Raw genomic sequence first — 21,847 nt, forward strand, 5'->3', positions numbered from 1 at the left:
CCAGTATGTCCGCCTTTTCAGGGGTGCAGTAGATCCCACCTTCCTCCTGATGGATGATAACGCACGGCCCCACCGAGCTGCATCGTCGAGGAGTACCTTGAAACAGAAGATACCAGGCGAATGAAGTGGCCTGCCTGTTCTCCAGACCTAAACCCCATCGAGCACGTCTGGGATGCTCTCGGTCGACGTATCGCTGCACGGCTTCAAACCCCTGCGACACTTCAGGAGCTCCGACAGGCACTGGTGCAAGAATGGGAGGCTATACCCCAGCAGCTGCTCGGCCACCTGATCCAGAGTAGGCCAACCCATTGTACGGCCTGTGTACGTGTGCATGGTGATCATATCCCATATTGATGTCGGGGTACATGTACAGGAAACAGTGTCGTTTTGTAGTACAATTGTTTCGGGACGGTTTTCTCAACTTATCACCAATACCGTGGACTTACAGATCTGTGTTGTGTGTGTTCCCTATGTGCCTATGCTATTAGCGCCAGTTTTGTGTAGTGCCACGTTGTGTGGCACCACTTTCTGCAATTATCCTTAATTTATGAGCATGAATGTATATCAAATTCGTAAAAGAGGAGGAACCATTCTAAGAAACTAGAAGAGTCTCTCTGGTTTGGTGAAATGAAGATTCATTTGCTATGTCACAGGTGTGTGTATGTCAAATCCTCGAATGTGCAATCATTTCTCCATTCTGCCAAGTTGCAGCGTATTGGTCTCTGTTGGTACAGAGCTGCCGGCCTACAGCTCTTGCAGGCAGCGGAGAACGCAGTCCTCATTTGGCCGGCGCCCGGGGGCCGGCTGCTTATCCCGGGGGCGGCGACGCGCTCACCCGGAACTAACGCCGAAACAAAGGACTCTTACAGAATTACTTTTCGCTAGAAAATAGCGGCGGACGCCGTCATCGAGAGCGGGGGCGTGCCGCTCTGAATGGGGGACACTTGAAGAAAAGCCCCCCATTGTGTGGGCGCATAATGAACTGAAGACTACAAATAGCGGGAGGGTGTGCTGCGCTGGTGCCGCACCGTACACACACACACACACACACACACACACACATACGGGGGGGGGACGGCAGCACACGAGGAGGGGAGGACGGGCGTGAGTGTTATAGAGTTGCTTAATAGGATCAGTTGTTGAACTGTTCGATGTGATTCTAGCATTGTTGGGGACAAAATTGAGTAGCATTCAGCTTCATTCATCCTTGGCGGCGGGCTTCAATAGGATCGTAAAGAGAGAGGAGGAGCCGCGCCCGGCCCGCCGGTATCGCCGGCAGCGCCCGGCGCCCTCCTCCGCCTCCGCCCCCGCCGCCCCCGCACAATGCCTTTATCTGGCCTTTTTGTTCTCGCGCCTGCGCGCCTCCGCGCCGTGGCGTGGCCAGAGATTTACCGTCCCGCCGCGTCCACGCCTCTTCCCCTTCCTTGCGCGACAAAACACAGTTGCGCTCGTGTGTGTTTTCAGTTGTTTCTGCGTGCTGCTCGGTGCGATGGCGCGTGAAATCGGCAAGTTTCCCGAATACAATCCGGCTACTCCACAGTATTCCCCGTCACCTCAGAATTCGTTCACGACGTTCGAGATAAATCGAAATACTGAGCAAGGAAATGCTCCCCAAAATAACAGAACACAGAGGAATACCAAAGAAAGTGATAGTTGTTATTAAGCGTCTACAGCAGAACAATGACATTTCAGTTTATCTGAAGGAATCCGTTAAACTTCGGTTGCACGATAAATCAATCAAATCTGAAGGTCATTAATTCAGCTAAATGCCTAGGGATTACTTGAGCAACTTAAACTCGAAAGAACACACAGAAAATGTTGTGTCCAAGGCAAACCGAAAACTGCGTTTTATTTACACAACAGTCAGAAGATGCAACAGATCTGCTAAGAAGACTGCCTGCACTCCTCTTTTTGAGTGCTGCTGCGCGGTATGGGATTCATACCTGACAGGATTAACGGAGTACATCGAGGAAGTTCAAAGAAGAGCAACACATTTTCTATTATAGTGAAATAGTGGAGACTGTGGCACGAACTTGATGCAGAATTTGTGGTGGATAATATTAACACAAAGGCGTTTCTCGTTGCAGCAGGATATTCTCGCGAAATTTCAGTTATCAACTTTCTCCTCCGAATGCGAAAATATTGACACCAACCTACATCGTAATAAAACAAGGGGAATCAGAGCTCGCATGGAAAGTTATACCTGTAGAGTTTGTTATTCCCGTGTGAAACCTGGTAGTCAAGGAAGGCAGGATTCGGTTACGATTCTGGACGGGGTCTTAGTTCCCTTTTGCAGTTACACACATTTATTTTAACGGTAATTCCAGACTCAGCAGTAAATGAAGATATCACACGTCATTAATGAAGAAATAAGCAACTGTGTAATTAATAGTGCTTTCAGTGCATGAGCATAAAATACAGACACAGCAAATAATGTTTTAAAAACAAGCCAAGTAACAAGGCAAGTAACCACAATCACGGCTGAAGGCCTTTAACGCCAAGAACGGCAATTATTAAAAATTTAACAAACATAATGTAAAACAGCAATGCAATAGCATAGGTTCATTTAAAAAGACAGATAACTTATCATCAAACGGCTGAGACAAAATTATGATAAACATCGTAGCACAACCATTTAAACCTGCTGTAACGCCAAGAATGGCATTTATAGGAAAAATTCTGAAAACATACAGTAAAACAGCAAATACAACAGCAAAGGTTAATTGAGAAAAGACAAGCAACTGATCACCAAACAGGTGAAACAGTCATTTAAACCTGCTGTAAAGCCAAGAATGACAATTATATAAAAAATATAGAAACATACAATAAAACAGCAAATACAATAATAAAACACAAGGACCTAACACAGATGGTGCACCAGGAATCGACCTCTGAGTAGGTCCGGCAAAAAACACTTTCGCGAGAGATGAGATAGGTAGCCAAGAGTTGCATTCACTTCACAATATGGTAACTCAGACTAGTGGCAGTCTAACGAATGACTAATGATAATATTTCTGAGGCTAGCTGACGTCCAGTAAACCAAATGCGAAGATGTAAAAATACGCCAGAGCCGAAACTGGTGATCTGGACTCCGCCCGCAGAATACTCTGCTTAGAGCACCCGGAACGAGAAGGGAACCACTACCACCAGAGTAGAATAATCGCCAACCAACCTACAATCAAGAAAGCTGTCAAAACTACACGCCTCACCAGACAGCAGCGGCACGGCAAGGAAACGTACACTGCCGTTACATACACTAACCCCCAGGGCAGGTAACTGGAGCGTTAGTGGCCACGAGGCAGGAAAAATACCGCTGGCTGAACTCAACAAATAGTAACAAACTGAGCACAATAAATAGTAATTACAAGTCCAGGAAGGCTAATCAGATCCGCCCTCCCCAAGCACTCCACTCGCTGCTCTTCGCCTCGGCAACACTACCAGCAGCAACACGAACCCAAGTCACTGGAGAATCGTAAGACATCGCAATAGTGGAGGTTCTCTACTTGAATCCAAATGCACTCGAAGCTTGCAGGATCCGGTTTACGACGAGGTCATGCACCACAGGCCTTCGATCCGGCAGTCCATGCACGCCACCAGCGGTCCCACTGTGTACTCGCACAGCGTGGACCTCGCTCCTTCTGAGTCCCCAACCGAACTGCACAGTGACACGACTCGGAAGAAAAACGACGTCGCCCCAAAGAAAGGGCCACAGTTACTACATATCGATAACCGTTGCTGCTGCCACTAGCGGACAGGCAACGCATGCGAAACCAGGTGGCTCCAGTCAACACGAGAAGACAAACAACTGCAACCATGTTTACTAAACGATACGGTCTGGCCTCCAACAGAGGACGGAAGCCTACCAACAGCACCAACGCGAGCCGCAGCACGGCTCAGCATGCGATTTCTAGACTGAAATGATCGGGAATTATCGTGAAAATAGTTAGACGAGTCCTCTGTCAGGCACTTAAGTGTGATTTGTAGAGTATCCATGTAGATGCAGAAGTAGATATTCCCAATTCAAATGTAATAAATTTCCTATAGCAGGAAAAGCTTCTGCCCTCGAATCAACACGGTATTAGAAAACATTGCTCGTGCGGAACTCAGCTCACCTTCTTCTCACGTGATATACTGCGCACTATAGGTGCAGGGCAAGATGAATAGTCCATATTTCTGATTTCCCGGAAAGCATTTGGCACGGTGCCCCACTGCAAACTGTTAACGAAAGTACGAGCATACTGAATAGGTTCCCAAATTTGATTTATTTAGCAACAGAACCGAGTACGTTGTCCTCGACGGCGAGTGTTCATCAGAGACAATGGTATGGTCAGGAAAGTGTGATTGGGCCGCTATAATTTTTCGTGTATGTAAATGATCTGGAGGACAGGGTGGGCATCAGCTACTGGCTGTTTGTTGATGACAGTGTGGCGTACGAGATGGTGGCGCCGTTGAGTTTCTGTAGGAGGATACAAGATAATTATACAACATCTCTGCTTGCTGTGATGAATGGCAACAATGCAGAAAAATGTAAGTTAATGCAGATGAGTAGGGAAAACAATCCCGTAATTTTAGAATACAGTATTAGGAGTATGCTGCTTGACACAATCAAGTCAATTACATATCTAGATGTAACGATGGAAAGCGGTATAAAACGGAGCAAACATGTGAGGATTTCAGTAGGGAAGTCCAATAGTCGACGTAAGTTTGTTGAGAGAATTTTTGGAAACTGTGATTCATCTGCAAAGCAGAGTAGATGTGGAATACTAGTGAGATCCATTCTTGAATACTGTTCGAGAGTTTGGAATATGCACTACGTCGGATTCAAGGATGACATTGCGGCAATTTAGAAGTGGGCTGCTAGATTTGTTACCAGTAAGTTCGAACAACTTGCAAATATTACGCGTTTGCTTAGGGGACTCAAATGGGAATCCGTGGAGGTAAGGTGACGTTCTTTTTGAGGAACACTACTGAGAAAATTTAGAGTCCGGCATTTGAAGCTGACTACAGAACTATTCTACTGCCACCAACATACACTCCTGGAAATGGAAAAAAGAACACATTGACACTGGTGTGTCAGACCCACCATACTTGCTCCGGACACTGCGAGAGGGCTGTACAAGCAATGATCACACGCACGGCACAGCGGACACACCAGGAACCGCGGTGTTGGCCGTCGAATGGCGCTAGCTGCGCAGCATTTGTGCACCGCCGCCGTCAGCGTCAGCCAGTTTGCCGTGGCATACGGAGCTCCATCGCAGTCTTTAACACTGGTAGCATGCCGCGACAGCGTGGACGTGAACCGTATGTGCAGTTGACGGACTTTGAGCGAGGTCGTATAGTGGGCATGCGGGAGGCCGGGTGGACGTACCGCCGAATTGCTCAACTCGTGGGGCGTGAGGTCTCCACAGTACATCGATGTTGTCGCCAGTGGTCGGCGGAAGGTGCACGTGCCCGTCGACCTGGGACCGGACCGCAGCGACGCACGGATGCACGCCAAGACCGTAGGATCCTACGCAGTGCCGTAGGGAACCGCACCGCCACTTCCCAGCAAATTAGGGACACTGTTGCTCCTGGGGTATCGGCGAGGACCATTCGCAACCGTCTCCATGAAGCTGGGCTACGGTCCCGCACACCGTTAGGCCGTCTTCCGCTCACGCCCCAACATCGTGCAGCCCGCCTCCAGTGGTGTCGCGACAGGCGTGAATGGAGGGACGAATGGAGACGTGTCGTCTTCAGCGATGAGAGTCGCTTCTGCCTTGGTGCCAATGATGGTCGTATGCGTGTTTGGCGCCGTGCAGGTGAGCGCCACAATCAGGACTGCATACGACCGAGGCACACAGGGCCAACACCCGGCATCATGGTGTGGGGAGCGATCTCCTACACTGGCCGTACACCACTGGTGATCGTCGAGGGGACACTGAATAGTGCACGGTACACCCAAACCGTCATCGAACCCATCGTTCTACCATTCCTAGACCGGCAAGGGAACTTGCTGTTCCAACAGGACAATGCACGTCCGCATGTATCCCGTGCCACCCAACGTGCTCTAGAAGGTGTAAGTCAACTACCCTGGCCAGCAAGATCTCCGGATCTGTCCCCCATTGAGCATGTTTGGGACTGGATGAAGCGTCGTCTCACGCGGTCTGCACGTCCAGCACGAACGCTGGTCCAACTGAGGCGCCAGGTGGAAATGGCATGGCAAGCCGTTCCACAGGACTACATCCAGCATCTCTACGATCGTCTCCATGGGAGAATAGCAGCCTGCATTGCTGCGGAAGGTGGATATACACTGTACTAGTGCCGACATTGTGCATGCTCTGTTGCCTGTGTCTATGTGCCTGTGGTTCTGTCAGTGTGATCATGTGATGTATCTGACCCCAGGAATGTGTCAATAAAGTTTCCCCTTCCTGGGACAATGAATTGACGGTGTTCTTATTTCAATTTCCAGGAGTGTATATTTCGCATAAGGACCACGAGGATAAGAGAAATTATGGATCGTATGGGTATATTTGCTGGTGGAAAAGGAAATGACTAGTGGTGGTACAGGGTACACTGCACAACGCACCATACAGTGCCTTGCGAATGTAGGCACAGATACCCTGATCCAAGAGCTCGATCAACCATTATGTTCTTACGTTTTGAACTACGATTTCGCAAAACAAATTGTTGGAAAAGACACGGCGGTAGTAGACGACTGCTAGCAACAAGTGGGAATATGGAAATGTTTGCACACACCACGATCCTCATTGCACCTCACGAAAGTTTCTACACTCACTGGTATCATTCTTACATCTGTGAGGCAAATAGTGCAGAGGTACCCTTACCATCTATCACAGGTACACGGGTACGATTTAAATTGGAGAGTTACTTTCTGAGCATGGGTCGTGAATAACTTCATTCTGAGCTCCTTCTGCATTATTCTCGATGAGCGCGTGTTCACAAATTATAGTGAAGGGAAAAGCCATAATATGCATTAGTGGGTCACAGAAAATCCATGGTGGGTACATCATATCCATTGTCAACTGAGGTCGGCTAAGTGGTCACAAGTATCCGGACACTTATTAGTAGTCATTAATATGGGATGTATCAAACATTCGCTTGAGCTCTGGTGGGGACACTTCCAAAGAGGAATTAGGAAAAATTCGTCCTCAAGAGCCGGAGAAGGTAGTCATGGCGGATGCTGGGATCTGGAGTGAATCTAACTTATCCCAGAGGTGTTCTTTTGAGTGCAGGTCGATACTCAGCGCAGGCCAGTCCATTTCAGGAATGACAGGATGCACTGTTATACTGATACAATCATCATCTCTCAACTGTTACACAATACATAATGCTGTAAAATGTGTTCATATCCTTCCGCATTTAGCGTTCTGTTTAGCGCAAATCCTTGGGGACCACACCCAAATGAGGAATTTGCCAAACCCATACCCTTCCGTCATTCTGCAACAGGATGGTTCTCTGCTCGTCCAGTTCCTCGACCGTGGAACGACACTCTAGGAACAGCGCTTTGTGGACACTCTGCAGAAACTACGACGCGCCATAAAATCAAAACTTCAATAATACTGTGGGACGGAATCACCCTGTTGCATAATAAAGCCGCTCCCCTCCCCCCATATACATGCACACACCACACACAAGCTGGCAATCGGACGGAGGCTTCGCTTCAGTGATTAGGTGGGTAAACACTGAAACATTCTCCACACAGCCGGAGACTTTCACCGTGTGCCTTTAACATCTTTAATGACCGGAAGAAAGATATTCACGGATGTCGGTTTCAGTCGTACGTGGAAGTGCAAGAATGGATTCGGCTGTGGATCCTTCAGCGGCTGACCGAGTTCTACGAAACAAAAACTGATCTTGACTTCTCTCAGCGGGATAGTTGTCTTAACGCATATGTTGATTACTTTTAAAATGGAACCATTCTGTGGTCCCGTTATGGCTAGTGTTCGGTTTTCGTTTGATTGTCCCTCATGTGCATACAGCATGTCGCAGGAGGAATGGTCAGTTTTTAAGGATATAACGGGAACAGCCATTCGAAGCAAAAAGCCCAGTAAACATCGACTTTAAAATGCATACCTTAAGAGCTATGAGCATTTCTTCAACTCCGACACGGTGAAACAAATCTCTTTTACTGCAGGCTCTTTGTTTTCCATAGTTTGAGAGGTGTTAGTGCAGACCAAAACAGGAAAATAATATTCAGTAAACATGGACTCTCAAGTGCTTATTCTACGAGCTATGAGCAGTTCATCTTCGCTACTGTGAAACACTGAAACACTTCTTATTCACTGAAAAAGTTCTCAAAGCTCTTGATGGACACATTTTAGAACCAATTTTTTTCTTGTTTTGAGCCGTAATACCTCCTCGCAAAATGTGGAAACCAAAGAGATTGCAGTAGAAGAGATATGTTTGACAATATTGAAGATGACGAAGTGCTTATAGCTATTAAGTTTTGCATTTTAGAGCCATGATTACTAGACATTTTTGTTTCAAATGATCGTTCTTGTCGTATCTCCAAATATTGACCATTCTTCCTGCGACGTCCTGTATACGACTATGGCTATACTCTTTCTCCAGAGTGAGTATTTTACTACCGAACAATGCAGCACAGATGGTTAGTACAGTGGACTCGTATTCAGAAGTACAATAGCTCAAACTCCCGTGCAGTCAGCCTGATTCAGGACGTCCGTGAGTTCCCTAAACCGCTTAGAGAAATCTCCTAGACTGTGAGAGCGCGGTCGCCGGGAACGAACGTCATTTGCGGTGCAAAAACTGCCAAGCAGGCGTCTCGGAACAGGCTGCTTAGTTGTATACCGCAAGGCGGGCCTTCTCTCCGAGAATAAAGTTTTATTTGCCCTTGAACCAACTTACAACCTAGATACAGATTGATCTACGAATGTTGCATATGGAGTTACGACATAGGCTAGAATACGACATAGGCTAGGATCTAGAGGATCACAAAGAGCTTAGGAAAACAATTTCACATTCGTGTATCCTCCCAGATTTACGTGAGCCGAAGCAGAGAAATCAACTCTTCATTCTTCAAAAATAAATAGGTCTTATACGCTGCAAAAAGCAACTACTGTATTAAATATTTAAATGTTAGAAGGATGATTTGACCTATCTTTTCCTGCATGTGCCTGTGTGGTTCTTAGAGGTAAAATACTTGCTGTCGAACAACTGTCTCTGCCTACAGTGCCCTAAATTAGATCATATGGGAAACATTTGTTGAACTAAAATTTTACCAAAAATACATTGGTGATCAGGTGTACACCTCAAAACGAAACATCGTTTTATGCTGAACGTTAAGTGCGTATTGACGGTGCTACCACCTACGTGCGATTCACGCCGTCGGCTTATTTGACATTGCGATGCAATTTAATACACACCTAAATGAAATAAACAGTTCACTAAAAATGACTTGATAACCACCCAAATCACATAACGTAGATTTTGTAAAAAAAATATATAAAAAAATTGGAATTTATTTAAGCATGTGATCAAACTGTTACCGTGGACTGAAAGGCACATTTGCAATCGCCTGTCGAAAGAATTATGAACAGATGTAATTACAGTGGATGATACGGTGGAGCGTGCAGTAGGGATTCGATGAAACATGTCGTCTGGCGTAGTTGGGGCTTCGTCATAGACTGCATCTTTGAGTGCTCCCCAAAGAAAGAAATCAGGAAGAGTCAACCTCGCAGGCCATTTGACAACAGGACAATGTACAGGAAAGTTGTCATTCAGTATCTGCGTTGCAACACGGGACGAATGATCTGGAGAAGCATTGTGTTGCGGCCACAGACACTGTAGAATATCCAGTAGTACATCTGCTAGAAGAACCGGCAGAAAGTTTGTCAGAAAGTGTGCGTACGAATGTCCATTTAGAACGCCTGAGATGAAGTAAGGTTCCACAGAGTAAGTTTCTATGATGTCGCACCATACCTTTGCCCTCCTTGGCCGTTGATGTTGCACCTGACAAAGCCAGTGTGGATTTTATGCTACCCGGTAGTGCATATTGTGCAAGTTTACATTAGCATGGTTAGAGAACGTTGCTTCATCGCTAAAGAGCACACGTTGGAAAAACATTGGGTCGTTTGTCAGTTGCTGAAGGGAAAACCGACAAAATTCTGTACGGCGTTCGAAATGACGGTCTTCCAGTGCCTGATGTAGTGACAGATAATAGGAATGGAAATTCTGTCGATGCAGGTTTCGAATGACACTCGTCTGGCTGATTGCACATTCCTTGTCAGTCTGTCTCGTACCACTGTGCGGATTCATTAGCGTAGTAACCAGAGCAGCTTCTTCGTGTTCTCTGTCAGTTGCGATCTTCTTTCTTGTCCTCTTTTTGACGTTCAAGCAACCTGTCTTCCACACTAGCGTCCTAATAATTCGTGCAATTGCCTGGCGCATCGGACACTGTGGATCCAGACAGATAGCCTTATAACTCAGTACAGTTTTTACGGCATTTCTTTCACGTTCACCATATAAAAGTAGTATATCCAACTTCTCTTCACTGGTGCACATGTCTGCACGCATCGAATGTCGAAGCATAAGTAACGGTTACATTTATCGAAACTCGGTTTCCAGCAGATGCTAGTGCGTCGAGGGGCACGTAGTTTTTTGTTTTGTTAATGTTAAAAAGCACTGGTATCAACGGAGATATGGAAGCAAATACGTTTTCTTAAAATGTAATCGTACATGTTTTAAAACTGCATTCTTCTTTCTTGTCCTCTTTTTGACGTTCAAGCAACCTGTTCCGCACTAGCGTCTTAATAATTCGTGTAATTGCCTGGCGCATCGGACACTGAGGATCCAGACAGATAGCCTTATAACGCTGTATAGTTTTTACGGAATTTCTTTCACGTTCACCATATAAAAGTAGTATATCTAACTTCTCTTCATTGGTGCACACGTCTGCACGCAACGAATGTCGAAGCATAAGTAAACAGTGCAGACAAGTAAACAGGGAAATGTGTTGACATTCTGATACACCGTAGCACGAGAGCTCTGCTTGGAGGTGTTCCCACTGCTAGTGCCGATTCCGGCCATCGTTCTCTCCAATTCTAGGACATTTCTCGATTTTTTTCCGACCGGTTTTATCGTCAACAATAACAAACGTTATATCACCATAAATGTCCTCTCATGACCTGTAGAACGCACTTGTAAAATGTGCATGGTTACATTTTTAAAAATACTTGCTTCCATATCTCCGTTGATATTAGTTCTTTTTAGCATTAACCCAACAAAAAAATGAGTGCCCGTCGGCGCTCTAGCATTTGCCGGAAACCGCGTTCCGATACGTGACACCGTTCACGAAATAAAGGGGATTTTACGTCTTGTGTGACTCACCCTGTATATAAAGTTCGAAATAGGGAAAAAATCATATCGCAGCTAAGGTTGTTGTAGTCTATCTGCAGCAGACATTCACAATTTTATTCTTCATAGGTTTTTAGAATTATTGTTATGGTCTTTGCACACGTTGCCTCTCACGTCCCATAACTCTCGTCGTTGATATAACGCATTCATGAAATTCATAGTTCCATCACTGTACTGGTGAACCAGGATAAGATATTAACATAAACATTTCATCGTTATTTAAAAAAAACTTAAATGACTTCCAGGTTTCCACCGAAGCGTCTCAAACGCCTGGTACCAATAGCCATAGCGATGAGATGTAAGTGTACACATAAAAGAGGCATTTCAGCTTTCTGTATGAATCTCCAGTAACCAAAACGGAAGGGTGATCGCTGATTTTGTTTTAACTGGTATACGTTCTTTCGTATTCGTATATTAGTCTTAAACCAATTCTCTGACTAATTTCTGTTCAACAATATACTGGGTGGTTATAATGATACTTTCGCTGCATGAGAGGGCTGCCATAAAATACGAGTAATCGTAGCACAATGAAACTTCGTGGAAGCATTTGTAAACACATTCGGAAGAGAAATAACGAATAAATCATTGAAAGAAACACGTTTTAATATACACACGAGATAGTAACATTTGTTAACTGCGTACCATGTTGACGTTCTAAGTTACAAACGTTGTTCACTGTGACGATTTTCTGCACGCATTAGAGACTGCTCTACTTGCTGCCCGAAACCTTTGAGGTGGGATGTGGTCTATGAAAAGTCCAGTTGCCTTGACACAACTCATGCACTGGCTGAAGATCGCACATTGCATCTAGCATTTTCAGTCGTGGCAACAGTAACTTCAACAACATGTGGCGCAATAGGCTGTCGGGCTTTCTCAGGAGCAGTTCCCATATCGCCAGTTAATTCGAACTTCGAATCACGTTCTTCAATCGCGGTGCGGAAAAGGACCTCTCCGTATTCCTTTAACGTATCGATACTCAGGAAGAGGAGCAGCAATGTTGTTGCTGTATTGTTAGAACTGCTCTGCCCAACTTGTCCAGACCCGTGTTGACTGTCTGCAACTGCAGTGCACACTGTGTTTCAACCTCACTTCGCCACGCCAACGCTGGCGCCCAACGGTAAATCATTACACTAACACTACTACAACGGAAATCCTGCAGCGCACAGTCTGAACATAACTCCTATAAATGTACATTACTGGCAATTAAAATTGCAACACCAAGAAGAATTGCAGATGATAAACGGGTATTCATTGGACAAATATACTAGACCTGACATGTGATTACATTTTCACGCAATTTGGGTGCATAGATACTGAGAAATCAGTACCCAGAACAACCACCTCTGGCCTTAATAACGGCTTTGATACGCCTGGACATTGAGTCAGAGCTTGGATGGCGTGTACAGCTACAGCTGCCCATGCAGCTTTAACACGATACCACAGTTCACCAAGAGTAGTGACTGGCGTATTGTGACGAGCCAGTTGCTCGGCCACCATTGACCAGACGTTTTCAATTGGTGAGAGATCTGGAGAATGTGCTGGCCAGGGCAGCAGTCGAACAGGACCTGCAACATGGGGTCGTGCAATATCCTTCTGAAATGTATGGTTTCGCAGGGATCGAATGGAAGGTAGAGCCATGGGTCGTAACACATCTGAAATGTAACGTCCACTGTTGAAAGTGCCGTGAATGCGAACAAGAGATGACCGAGACGTGTAACCAATGGCACCCCATACCATCACGCCTGGTGATACGCCAGTATGACGATGACGAATACACACTTCCAATGTGCGTTCACCGCGATGTCTCCAAACACGGATGCGACCATCATGATGCTGTAAACAGAACCTGGATTCATCCGAAAAAATGACGTTTTGCCGTTCGTGCACCCAGGTTCGTCATTGAGTACACCATCGCAGGCGCTCCTGTCTGTGATGCAGCGCCAAGGGTAAACGCAGCCATTGTCTCCGAGGTGATGGTCCATGCTGCTGCAAACGTCGTCGAACTGTTCGTGCAGATGATTGTTGTCTTGAAAACTCAGGGATCGGGACATGGCTGCACGATCCGTTACAGCCATACGGATAAGATGTCTGTCATCTCGACTGCTAGTGATAGGAGGCCGTTGGGATCCAGCACGGCGTTCCGTATTACCCTCCTAAACCCACCGATTCCATATTCTGCTAACAGTCATTGGATCTCGACCAACGCGAGCAGCGATGTGGCGATACGATGTACTGCAATCGCGATAGGCTACAATTCGACCTTAATCAAAGTCGGAAACGTGATGGTACGCATTTATCCTCCTTACAAGAGGCATCACAACAACGTTTCACCAGGGAACGCCTGTGAGCTGCTGTTTGTGTATGAGAAATCGGTTGGAAACTGTCCTTATGTCAGCACGTTTTAGGTGTCGCCACCGGCGCCAACCTTGTGTAAATGCTCTGGAAAGCTAATCATTTGCATATCACAGCACCTGCTTCCTGTCGGTTAAATTTCGCGTGTGTAGCACGTCATCTTCGTGGTGTAGCAATTTTAATGGCGAGTAGTGTAGGAAAATACTTTTCTGTCTACACTGGCTCAAGCAGCGGGAGTTTAATGACAGCCAACACGTATTCCAAACTGTATTTCAGCATTCGGAGAATGGTACGTATGCAGCGTAATTGCACGAGTTGTAGTTTCGGAAGCAGTTGGGTAACTGCCGCGCGGTATTAGCCGAGCTGTCAAGGGCGCTGCAGTCATGCATGGACTGTGCGGCTGGTCTTGGCGGAGGTTCGAGTCCTCCCTGGGGCATGGGTGTATGTGTTTGTCCTTAGGGTAATTTAGTTTAAATAGTGTGTAATCTTAGGGACTGATAACATTAGCAGTTAAGTCCCATAAGATTTCACACACACACACACACACACACACACACACACACACACAGTTCGGTAACTTAAACAACAACCACTACAGATCCCGATCTCTCTTTCCCAGTCCAACTTCTTTCCTTGTGCGACGTAAATGCAGGAGAGCCGCACTCACTTGCACTAGCTCGTTTTCGTCCATTCCGCGGCCATAGAGTGACCTGTGTAAACACTTTTTGCCCGGAAGTCTACTCGCCGCAGATATTGTCGTAGTCGCCAATGTCGCCGAACTTGTGACTACGTGTGTACGGTAATGTCGCCGGACAACATTGTCGGGCCATACTGTCGTCAATACGCAGTTTTTGCGGCCTCTGTAACCGCAGCTTTAAGTGTGAACGAAGAGCTGGTTGCTTTAGGCGTGTTGTTCGCGCTGCAGCACGCCGGCGATCGGGCAGCCCTGGCCGACGCGACCCACATTGGCAGGGGCGGAGCCGGCAGAGGCGCATGTCAAAAGCCACGGGCAGAGCGCGGCCGCCGGCAATTGTTTGCGCTGATAATCGGCACGCATTCAGCACCTGCCACAATGCCGGCCTATTGAGGGCCAGTTATGGCGCGCTCAATGCCCGCCGGATTGGCTCTTTTCACGGCGGCCACCGCGCTGCCGCCGCGGGCGGGCGCCTCCTTGCTGCCGGCCCGGTTTTTCCGCTGCCAGGGAATGCCGTCTCTTCATCCGCGCGACAGACGACTGCCGTTGCTCAACTGCACACCTCCTCCAACTCTCACACAGTCGTAATAGCGACGTTTACAGAACACGAAGTGTACTGTCACAGCAGCGAAACCACAAACTTTGCTACAACATAATAGGGCATACGATCTACCGCTTGTATGTGACGAGCTATAGCGGTTCTCCATCCCTAGCCACTTCTATTGAAGAAGATAGCCGTATGGAATCGTCTCGCCGCTTCACATTACTTCATCTAGCCGCAGGTTGTCCCTTATGCGAAGCTGTATTTGCAGGGCTGCATTGTGTAAGCTGTAAAACCCTAAATCAGTGTTTTTTTTTTAATCTTTATTCATCGAAACCAATATTATACATAGTAACCCCCCACCTAAAACATTAGTGGGTCGAAATTACATACAAAGTCTGATTACCAAGCAGCATTTACTATTCTTTTATCTAATTAATATTAGTATTAACTACACGATGGAATGTTAGCTACTGTATGAGCAAGCCTACTATTTGACCAACTATACTATCTACTCTAATCTACTCTACTAATCTACATACTGCAGCGTTACAAGAGTGCCAGCAGAATACAAACCTACTATCTCTTGGCCGTGCCCACCGAGCTAATCCCAGTGGGCGTGCCCATGGCACTGGGCTGGCCTTAATTAAAAATGTGTGTGAAATCTTATGGGACTTAACTGCTAAGGTCATCAGTCCCTAAGCTTACACACTACTTAACATAAATTATCCTAAGGACAAACACACACACACCCATGCCCGAGGGAGGACTCGAACCTCCGCCAGGACCAGCCACACAGTCCATGACTGCAGCGCCTCAGGCCGCTCGGCTAATCCCGCGCGGCTGGCCTTAATTGGAAATCGCTGCAGGTCTTTCAATAGTATCCTAAGAGCTGTATTCTGCTAATAAATTCTAACTGCTGGGTCATAATTAGTGTGCGGTGTCTGAGTTTGGTAAGGTCACATCCTCCCAATCGGTGTTTCGTTGATTATTCGAGAAGATGCTTTCTTACCTCTTATCTCCTAAAGCTGCCTCGTTCTGCCCGCTGGAATTCTTCTGGGAAGGTCGCGGCTTCAAACATTACTTTTATATCGTTACCAGTAAATTATTTTATATTTTCAACATGGCGTAACACTTGCTATATTGGTTCACGTGTTTATTCATTTGTGCCTTGTTTTAAGTCAATAACGGACGGGGTTGTGTCCAGTGACAACTGTATAACGCTGGGTTGTTTTCGTTTACAGTTATGAAGAAACTGTTTTTGTAAAGAAGTTATCCAAATTATTCTGTCTCGACACTATTTTGGTGGGGTAGAAGGAGGGGGGGGGGAATCGAGGGAGATGGGCTAACGCGCGAGTTTCTTGTCCTATACTGCGGTGGCGTGACATGCACCTCGATACGGTACATTGCCGTCTGTTCCTGCAGGCTAAGTACCAACATGTTGCTGGTGCTCACAGCGTGCGATGAGAGCTTGTTCCTGAATTTTTGTAAGTTTCGTCAACGTAGAAGATGCAGTTTTTGAGGGTACGTTCTGTGGTTTTTACATTTGGTCTGGTTATGTTGTAGGTTTTAAGTCGATGCTGATTGCACCATTCAGCCTGTTTACAATTTGGCAATATGCTCGTTTGATGAATTACTTACATTTCGACAGTGAATGTTGGGTCTTCTACCCACTCCACGTTTGGGTCTCATGTAATGTAATTTGTGTTGCTATTTATTTCTTTTTGTCGGCATGGCCCCTGTTGTATTCAGATGCCAACCTGAAAGATGTGGCGACAAGCTACGAAATCGGTTGTGGTTCCAAACGAAGGGTCTTGGATACAGATGTTTGCGGTTTTCATTCCACAATATGAACTATCGCAGCTGCGGTTGCCCTGAATACAACGTCGTTTGCAGTTACTATTTTTAACGGTGAAATTCAGTGTAGCGGTTGGGCTTGCTACTACTGTCGCTACAATAATGTATACAGTATCTGCTTCAAGAAAAGGATGCCACCTTATTATTATTATTATTATTATTATTATTCACGTCTGGGCCCAATAAGACCACGCGAGGTACAATCCATTGTCACTTTTGATGGTTGGCCTTCCTTTGTGTCCAAATTTGTTTCATCTTTCACAATGAAATCATTTTCTTTCATCAGATCACGGTGTTCCAGTCCGTTTTCTAATTTCCCTGTGACTAACTTTCGAAACAAATATCTTTTGCCTGAATGTTTTTTTGTCTGTAACATTATGCCTGAGCTACACCGGTTACTTTAAGATCCTCCTTAGTCGCAGTGATCCATTTAATTGGCTATGTTTTGGCCTTACTTCTGTTTCCGTACAATTCTACTATTTGTTTTGTCAACCTAGTGGGTGCCATCTTTCAATGTGCCCATAAAATTTAAGTCTTCGTTTTCTATTATCACTATGTACGTCTATGTATTCGTCTATTTCCTTATTACTTCTCAGCTTATAAGTTTCTCCATGAGTAATTTTGGGACCTAATATTTTCCTAATAATCTTTCTTTCTTTCTTTTTAATTTCATCAATATACCTGTTTCTATTTAAAATTAAAGTTCATGCTCCATAAAGACATTCAGATTTGATTACAGTGCTGTAATGCCTAAGTTTACAGAATTTAGAAAGTGATATTTTATTATAATAAGGATGCCAACTTTTATATATTCAAGTGAAATAAGGAAACATATATCTGGTAATATAAGCCAGTCGAAATTCATAATCAAGTACAATGAAGGAGCTCCTCGTCCGGACCTTGACGGCCAAGGGATGTCGGCCGGCATCCGTGTCATCCTTTGCCTTGCGTCGTCATGCAGATGCAGTATGGAGGGCCACGTGATCAGTGCACCGCTCTCCCGCCCTTTTTGCCGACTTTCCGGACAGTGGAGCCGCTACCTCTCATCCGGGTAACTCCTCCACTGGTATCATCACGCAGAATGCACCACGTACCAGGCCTCCCACCAAGAAAAAATCGTTACTAACACCGGGAATCGAACCCTAGTGTCAGATCCGGTCCAACTGTTTCGGTCGAAGTATAGAGGAGGGGTGCAGTAATGCGCCAACTTTATCAAATGGTTCAAATGGCTCTGAGCACTATGGGACTTAACTTCTGAGGTCATCAGTCCCCTAGAACTTAGAACTACTTAAACCTAACTAACCTAAGGACATCACACACATCCATGCCTGAGGCAGGATTCGAACCTCCGACCGTAGCGGTCGCGCGGCTCCAGACTGTAGCGCCTAGAACCGCTCGGCCACTCTGGCCGGCGCCAACTTTATCGTCGAAGAATAAAGTGGCTGGACGAGAAAAGGCCACTGCTAGTGACTGTACGAAAAACGGACAGAAAAACGTGGTCGTATTGAGCCTATCGTCTGTCAAAGCCCGAATCCGAGTCCTCCAGGAAGGTGAAAGGAACGGGGTGTCGGTGCCAGCGCCGTGGAACTGTGGTGGCCATGGTTTGGAGTCCCGCGACCGTCTCACGGAGGGCTTCCACTTTATAGTTGGCGAGCCTTGCGGCGAAGGGTCGTCTTGAGAAGGGCCGTATTTGTCTCCTCATGCAGAGTGACAATCCTGGTGAGCGGAGAGGCGTGAAGACGGAGACCTTTATTCTGTAGGCGATGGAGCGTAAGCACCCGGGACTTACTAATCGCGGCTCACGCAGAGGAACCATACGTTAGTGAGGGTAGGACAACGGTGTGATACAGCCGGAGCTTGGTGTCTAAATTCAGCTCTCGGCTGGAGAAGAGCGGGTACAAGACCTGTGTCAACTTTAACCCTTTATGGGTGACGCATTCTGCGTGGCGGTGGAAGAAAAGTTTCTTATCCAACCAGACTCCGAGGTACTTGGTAGCTTGGGCCCACGGGACCCGGACGCCCCCGATTGAGATGTTGTTGTGGAGTATAGGGCGACGTTTAGTGAAATACACAGCCGTGGTTTTGCCGGCATTGAGGGCCATTTTATTGGAGTGACACCAGGTGACTGTTGAGTCCACTTGCCTTTGGAGGCGAGCAATGAGTTGATCAGGATTGCGACCGGTCGTATAAAGCGCCGTGTCATTGGCGTATTGTGTCAAATGGCAGTGACGGATGATCGGCATGTCATTGACATAGGTATTAAAAAGAAGAGGGGACAGCACAGAGCCCTGAGGAGTACCCATTGACATGTGGCGTACATTGGAGCGCTTTCCTTGCTGAGCAACGAGGAAGGTCCTCTGGTGAAGGAAATCATCCACGATCTTAACGTAGATGTCAGGGATGGGCGTTTGCGTCAGCATCTTATACACCAGGTTGTCTTGCCAAATCTTATTATAAGCATTCTGCACGTACAAGAAGACCGCTGCCATCGACATGTTGGAATTAAAACCCTTGCTGATGCGCTCCGTAATCCGGAGAACTTGCAGTTCAGCGGACAGGTGGGAGGTAAACCCAAACTGTTCCTGGCGGATCGTCCCGGCTGCCGCCAGAGGCTGTGAAATGCGGTGGAGTATGAGAGACTCCAGGACCTTCACCATGGTGTTCAAAAGTCTGATGGGCCTGTTGTTGGTAGGTACCGCAGGGTCTTTAGAAGGCTTTGTGATCGCAATAAGCTTTGCCTGTTTGCAGTGTGGAGGGAAAAGGCCACTCTGAAGACAACAGTTCAATATCCTGGTGAAAAGGACTAGGGGCTTTCGCGGTAGCCGACAGAGATGTTCGCTGACGATCCCATCCAGGCCGGGGTCGAATTACCTCGTTTCCTCCGGAGGATTCGGAGCACTTCCGCCGTGGACGTAATACGCTGACCACTCAGTCACGAAGTAAATGACCGCGAGGTCGCGCCACACTAACTCGAGCACCACGGATATTAAGCAAAGTTTCACTGTCCTTACGCCCGCGGCTTTTAAGATAAAATTAACGTTTTCCGAGACAAGACTGCCAATTATCTAACTTTGAATGACAGGAAAATAACTAATCCATTATTTCATGACGAGACATGTTCGTATCACGAAGGCTATCTGATAACATCACAGTGGCTGATTGACGTCGGTTACAAGAGCAGTACTTAACTGTTTCCTGCCTTCCCGTGCAGAGGGCACTTCCGTGGTATTAGAAACTAGAGGTACAGTTTAACGTAGGCATCGAATCTGAAAGTTGCTGGTTTGTATGGCTGGCCGTAGGGGTTTCCCTCCTGCCGCTAGCGTTTTCGCTCACTAGCTTGTCCATTACCCAGTGCTCGTCTACTCGAGACGGCGATAAGACAGCAACAAAACGCGTTTTGCCATCTCCGGTCCAACAAGCAGCACAGTTGTAACTGGATCGTGTTACAACTCTGCAACGTGATTTTCGTCGAGAGTACGGTACTGGTTCTGCTACCAGTTCAGATCATTTGACGACGGTACCAGCAGTAACAACACACCGTTGTTTATGTAAGGGAAAGACGAAGAACGCATCAAACAGAATTTTTCACGAAGTCTAGTCGTAGTGCCAGCAAGGGTATCAGCCATTCCCGATTTGTATCTGTACGATGTGCTTTGCAGTGACGTTTGTGTTTTAAACCATAGAGGATTCCAGCCCATCGTCTACTCGTATTGCCAGCAAAGAAGTTGGCGATTCCTGATGTGCCGATTGTATTAAAATACGACAGCGCAACCTGCAGGCTTGGGTAGCATTTGCATTTATGTTCAAGCATGCATTTCTCCCATTGTACTCGTTTATGTTCACCTCCAGCATAAAAGAGAGATGAATCGTAGATCTATTCTGAAGAAATGGCGCAAAATACATTAAGATTTAGATACCGTCTCTCGAACTCGGCACTGGTATGTGAGTCTTGTGTTCCCCACATTCTTACTTTGAGGCGGTTCGCGTTTCTTTTTACATAGAACGAAGAATCATCACTGAACACAGTAGGGGAAAGAAAATCTCTGTAAGTCCTTCTTTATACAGGATGGTTCAGGGACTTCAGCTGTTCAATACAAAACGCCAAAACGAAAACACCTTCAGCCGTTTATAATTGCGATTTTATTTTATTTTTGCGACCGGTTTCGGCGTTTCAGCAAGCCTGACGATGGTGTTGTGAAACCGTGTCCTCAACCGTTGGAAGTGTCAGTGGTGCTCAGTGTTCTGCGTAGTTCTGGTAGCATTCCGTCGGAGCTGAGTGAAGCGCTAAGTGGGCATATTGTTGGTGCTAGTTTGGTGGATGCTTCCGTAACAGAGGTAGCCGGAGTGTTTGTCGTTTCAAGAGGAAACAATGTAATATTTATACCACATACAGGGAAAGCGCAAAAACATCATCCATTAACTCTCAACGCACCCAGAAATGTGTGTTGAGCCGTTGTTCCGAATGGTCACAGTGTTAGTAGGCTGTTTATGTGTTTGTATGTTGGCAGCGCTATGTAGCGCTCTGCATTAATAACTCTGACAGTGCTGTGCGCACTCTGTAAGAGACTCTGTGGCTGGTCGCACTAGCAGTTGGAGGTGAATCGCCAGCAGTGATGGAAGTTGGAAGTTAACAGCCAGCAGTGATGGAACTTGGAGGTGCCGCGCGGGATTAGCCGAGCGGTCTCAGGCGCTACAGTCATGGACTGTGCGGCTGGTTCCGGCGGAGGTTCGAGTCCTCCCTAGGGCATGGGTGTGTGAGTTTGTCCTTAGGATAATTTAGGTTAAGTAGTGTGTAAGCTTAAGGACTGATGACCGTAGTTGTTAAGTCCCATAAGATTTCACACACATTTGAACATTTTTTGAACTTGGAGGTGAATAATTTTTGAACTGGTTGTCACATTATTAAGGTAAATACATTGTTTCCGCTGCGACAAAGTCTTTCCTTTGCTAAACACATGCCTATTAGTAGTAACAGCCTTCAGTAGTTAGAATCTTTTATTTAGCTGGCAGTATTGGTGCTTGCGGCATTG

The 21,847-nt window shown here is 46.4% G+C and overlaps 1 protein-coding gene across 1 annotated transcript in view; it reads right to left on the reverse strand.

The window, feature by feature from the left end:
* Positions 1-647: 647 nt before the first annotated feature.
* The window catches only part of LOC126155723 (uncharacterized), a 91,404-nt gene continuing 70,204 nt past the window's right edge, over positions 648-21,847 (reverse strand). Inside the window, exon 6 of the mRNA XM_049916247.1 lies at positions 648-841. Within this exon, the coding sequence (XP_049772204.1) occupies positions 648-841 (194 nt within the window). The remainder of the gene's footprint in view (positions 842-21,847) is intronic.

This window comes from Schistocerca cancellata, chromosome 2 (genome assembly GCF_023864275.1).
Source record: "Schistocerca cancellata isolate TAMUIC-IGC-003103 chromosome 2, iqSchCanc2.1, whole genome shotgun sequence".
Taxonomy (NCBI): Eukaryota; Metazoa; Arthropoda; class Insecta; order Orthoptera; family Acrididae; genus Schistocerca; species Schistocerca cancellata.